Here is a 4,590-nt window from a genome sequence, read left to right as displayed (position 1 = left end):
ACGACCCCCCACTTGGAGGCATATTTTTCAGGGCCAAAAAATCGTCTTATACGCCGGCAAATACGGTAACATGTCCCAGAGGCACACAAGAACATTTGGGGGAGAGCTAAAAATAAAAGCCCCAGATGGGCAAAGAACTCTGTTTTTCATTATAAGCCTTTTAGCTCTTAATGTTTTTTAAATCATGGGCGTATAGAACTTTAATGAAAAATCGTTTTCTTATACTAATTATATGACTTCACGCTAAATCTCATCTTCTCACTGGCTCTAATCAGCATTTCATTTGAGGGACATTCCAACCTCCCTTGCTGTGTAATCTCAGCTCCCCAGGCCACACCAGCCTGGGGTAAAAGTTCCCTCAGATGGTTTTCAATGATGAAAGCTGCTATATCCAGCAAGACCAAGAAAACACAGACAGGAAAAAGAGGGTCCTCATGCCCCACCCCTGCTCCCTCACCACGGCACGTTTCTGCAGAAGCAGACTGTCTGTCCTAAGTCCAGTCTGCAGAGGCCGTACTACTGCCTGGTCCCTTTGGGATGGCTCCCCGAGTGCCTGGGGTTTCTCCACTCACAAGACCAGGGGTCCTCTTTGTTTGTCTCCTTAAAGTCAATCGTGAATATTTTCTAAGCGTCACATGCTTATGCCTTTATCTTGAGAAGCGTTGGTTTACTAGAAATAGAAACAGCAGCCAAGATATTTAAGTCACACACACACAAATACAGTGACCTCATCTGGGCTTCTGACGTTAAATCCATCACGCATGGTAACAGGTATTGTGGAAACAGGGACGGGGTTTACAAAGCTGTGTTATCAGCACAGAGAGCACAGAAAGGCTGCTGTTGGGGTTTTCCCCAACTGCTGTCCCTCCAACTTTCCTCAGCTCAGATCAGTCAGATACGTACGTGTATTAGCTGCATGATTGTACTGTTACCAGAAACAAGATGGGAGCTAGCGGGACAACTGGGCAGGGAGGCCAGGATCATTTCCATCCTTAGTGGCATTCAGCGAGGTCATCTCCTTCCTCAGACCCCCTTTTGGAGGTTGCTTCCAAAAGAAAGCTTTCAAACATGGCAACATCCTCATAGCCACATACTGACACATTAACCAAAGCTATCCCCTAGTCTAGAAAAGGACAGACCCTACATGTAGCTCACATGCCAACCACTGATCCAGAACTTTCAAAATTTCACCTTTCCCCAAACATCTGCACCATTCTTTAAACACAGATTGCCAGCAGGTGGCCTGCAGACCAAACCGAAACCGCAAATATGATTGGCTTGGCTGCCGAAGGGATTTTAAAAAAAATTTTATTGGGGAACAGTGTGCTTTTTCCAGGACCCATCAGCTCCAAGTCAAGTCATTGTCCTTCTATCTAGTTGTGGAAGGCCAGTCGCCATTTTCAATCTAGTTGCGGGGTGGGGGGGGCACAGCCCACCATCCCATGCGGGAATTGAACCGGCAATCTTGTTAAGAGCACGTGCTCTAACCAACTGAGCCATCCGGTCGCCCTAGAAGTGATTTAAAAAAAAATTGATTTAGTTACTAATATACTGGGAGATTTCAAACAAATATCTGGATTGACTGAAAAAATTTAGAGAATCTGTTCCCACACAGCAACACCCAGCTGGAGCTAACAGGTGCCCTCTTTGGAACGTGTGTGTGCTCCCCACCATAGCATCACGTCCTGCCTGTGTCACTCGTGTATATTATCTGCCTGCCACTGATATCTGCTTTCCTTGCTATTAAACACCCCTCTGCAGGCTCCATGACCACGAATACAGCAGGGCTCCTGTGCTGTAGCTGGAGGGAATCCCTGCATTCTAGGACAGGGGTGTACAAAATCGGAGATGAGACAAATAAAGGAGAAAGGGTTTGCTCATAAACTCTGTAGCTCCATGAGAACAGAAAAGAACTGCTTCTGAAATTCTCTGTAAGTTAGATAACCATCATGCTCTTTGCAGCCACAGGAATCTTCCAGATAGATCAAAAACTTTTATTGTTGGATGAAAATAGTTCTCGCTCATAAATTATGTGCTGTAGTTCTCTTTTTCCGATTATTGACCCAATCTGCCTGGTCCTGGGCACTCTTCCTCCCTGGCAAGGAGACCCCGAAGCAGGGAAGCGGCCCACAGGCTTTTCCAGAGTGTGGCCCAAGTATCAGGAAATAGACTGTAGTCTCCAGTATAAGCCCTGGAGCAGCTGGGTCTCTCCAACTTATCACACCCAGCTCTTCTGGAGTCTGTCCTGAGGGAGAAGTTAGCAGAGTCCACTCAACAAAGTGAGAAATTCGGGAGCCACACTGCCCAACAGGCTTCACTGTGCTCCCAGGCGCCCAGCTTCCTGGTCCCCGTTTTGATCCTGACTCGGCATCTTTAAGCCCAGACGGCTCAGGGAGTGTACAAAGTAGCGAGGAAGCTTGCAAACCAAGCTGAGCTCCTCTCTCCTGGACCCCAGGGCAGGCAGGATCAGCTGGCGGGCATGCAGATGAAGGGGGATGTGGCGAGCCTTCGACTGTGGCAGCCCCAGTTTCTTTAGGGTGCCAACAGACAGCTTCTGTACAAAGAAAAGAAGGCCTCTTGAGAGCAAAGCCAACAACAGTTCACCTTTGACCAGCACACAAGTCAGAAAACTTGCACTTCGACAGACCCAACACTAACAGCCCTGGAAGATGCAGCAATGGGTAGGCTGCTTCACAGGCATGTCTAGGAAGGGTTCAGGACCCAGGGAAGAGAAATCCACACTGGGGAAGCTCTACCGGCCAGCTCTCTGGCCTTCCCAGGGAATGGACTAGCACATCAATAGACAAAAAGGCTGTATGTTAAATTAATTAAAAAAAAGTTTCCACCATGGCTGTGTAGCAGTAGCATGAGAAGCTGCTTTGAGCCTTCAGAAAAGCGCTTCCCCCTACTCACAACCTCCTCTCAAATTCTGAGACTAAACAAATGAAGCAGGAAGAGTTTGCTAAGAGACTCTGCAGCTCCATGAGGACAGGAGCTAACTGCTTCGGAATTTCTCTGAAAGCTGGATAACTAGTGTGGGGCCGTGTCTGAAGACCATTAATACATCCTGCTGTGACTCACTGCCAGGTTTTCACAGGGGGAAAGCATAAATTCTGCCCCTTCGTCTGCCGCATTTTGGGTCAAACCCATATTACCTGGGGGGCCAGTCTATTCCAGTCTGAGTACTTGTGATCGCCAAGAATTGGGCAATCCAATCCAAAAGACAGGTGAACTCGAAGCTGGTGTTTTACTCCTTCCAAAAAAGAGAGAGAGAACTTATGAGTGGCTACAGAAATGGTGCCATGGCGGTATCTGCTTCCAATCATACTAAATCAAAGCACAGTAAACTGGCAAAGCCCCAACTACAATAAAGTATGAAGATTAATGCAACAAACTATAAGCTATTAGGAAATAAACATTATAAATACTGCCATGCCTCCAGTGTCCCCTCCCCCTCCCAGTTTCCTCTTTCCATCACATAACCATGATCATCCACCTGGCATCTATCACTACCAAGCTGGTTTGTTTTGTAAAATAATTTTATTATGTAACACTAAATAGTAGTTTTACATTTGTCTTTTATTGTGGGAAAATATACATAACATAAAATTTGTCATTTTAACTGTTTTTCAGTTCAGTGCGAGTAAGTACATTCATACTGTTGTGCGGCCAGCACAGCCATCCATCTCCAGAACTTCTGCATCACCCCAAGCTGAAACTCTGTCACCATTAAACACTAACTCCCCATTCCCTCCTCTCCCCAGCCCCTGGTAATCACTCTCTACTTTCTGTTCTACTTTCTGTCTCTGTGAAGCTGACTACTCTATGTATCTCATATAAATGGAACCATTAAATATGTCCTTTAGCGTTTGGCTTATTTCACTCAGCATAATGTCCTCAGGTTCATCCGTGTGGCAGCATGTGTCAGAATTTCCTCCCTTTTTAAGGCTGAATACTATTCCATTGTATGGATAGACCACATTTTGTTTATCCATTCACCTGTCAATGAACATTTGGGATGTTTTCACCTTTTGGCTATTGTGAGTAATGCTACAATGAACATTGGTGTACAAGTATCTTTCAAATCCCTGTTTTCAATTTTTGGGGGCATATACCCAGGAGTAGAATTGCTGGATCATATGGTAATTCTATGCTTAATTTTTTGAGGAACCACTTGGCAAATTTTTATTTTATTTATTTATTTTTTTTAGCTGAGCTATCCTGCCACCTGTTGGCAGCTCAGCGGCAGCTCAGCTCGGGCCGGGACTCGAACCGCTATTGCTCAGAGCTCGCACTCTTGAGCGAGCTCTTAACCAACTGAGCCACTCAGCCAACCCTGGCAAATTTTTAAATAAATGTAAGCAAACTGTTTATGTCCTTCTGTTACCTATTGTTTTTAACAATCATCTCTGTTGGAGCTCCTAGCCTCTGATTAGCATCACAAACACACTCTCTAACAAGTCAGCTGCTATCCAGTCTCCACAATACCAGCTGTTCTTAAGGGCAGAGCCCAGCACAAGGCAGAGGATGAAGCTCAGCAGCACTGGGCACCCCCCCACTGCAGAACGGGGGCACCCTCCCACTGCAGAA

At 46.0% G+C, this 4,590-nt stretch overlaps 1 protein-coding gene across 2 annotated transcripts in view; it reads right to left on the bottom strand.

Annotated features, from left to right (window-relative positions):
• Nucleotides 1-1,973: 1,973 nt before the first annotated feature.
• The window catches only part of RPUSD4 (RNA pseudouridine synthase D4), a 9,108-nt gene continuing 6,491 nt past the window's right edge, over nt 1,974-4,590 (bottom strand). For both annotated transcript variants that reach the window (XM_019658843.1, XM_019658845.1), the window contains exons 6-7: nt 3,156-3,253; nt 1,974-2,554 (exon numbers count right to left, since the gene is read on the bottom strand). In XM_019658843.1, coding sequence (XP_019514388.1) covers nt 2,315-2,554; nt 3,156-3,253 — 338 coding nt within the window. In that variant the 3' untranslated portion in view covers nt 1,974-2,314. The remainder of the gene's footprint in view (nt 2,555-3,155; nt 3,254-4,590) is intronic.

The sequence above is a fragment of the Hipposideros armiger genome, unplaced genomic scaffold, assembly GCF_001890085.2.
Source record: "Hipposideros armiger isolate ML-2016 unplaced genomic scaffold, ASM189008v1 scaffold_291, whole genome shotgun sequence".
Taxonomy (NCBI): Eukaryota; Metazoa; Chordata; class Mammalia; order Chiroptera; family Hipposideridae; genus Hipposideros; species Hipposideros armiger.
Note: the sequence above shows the minus strand (reverse complement) of the source record. Positions and strands in the feature narration are given on the sequence as shown.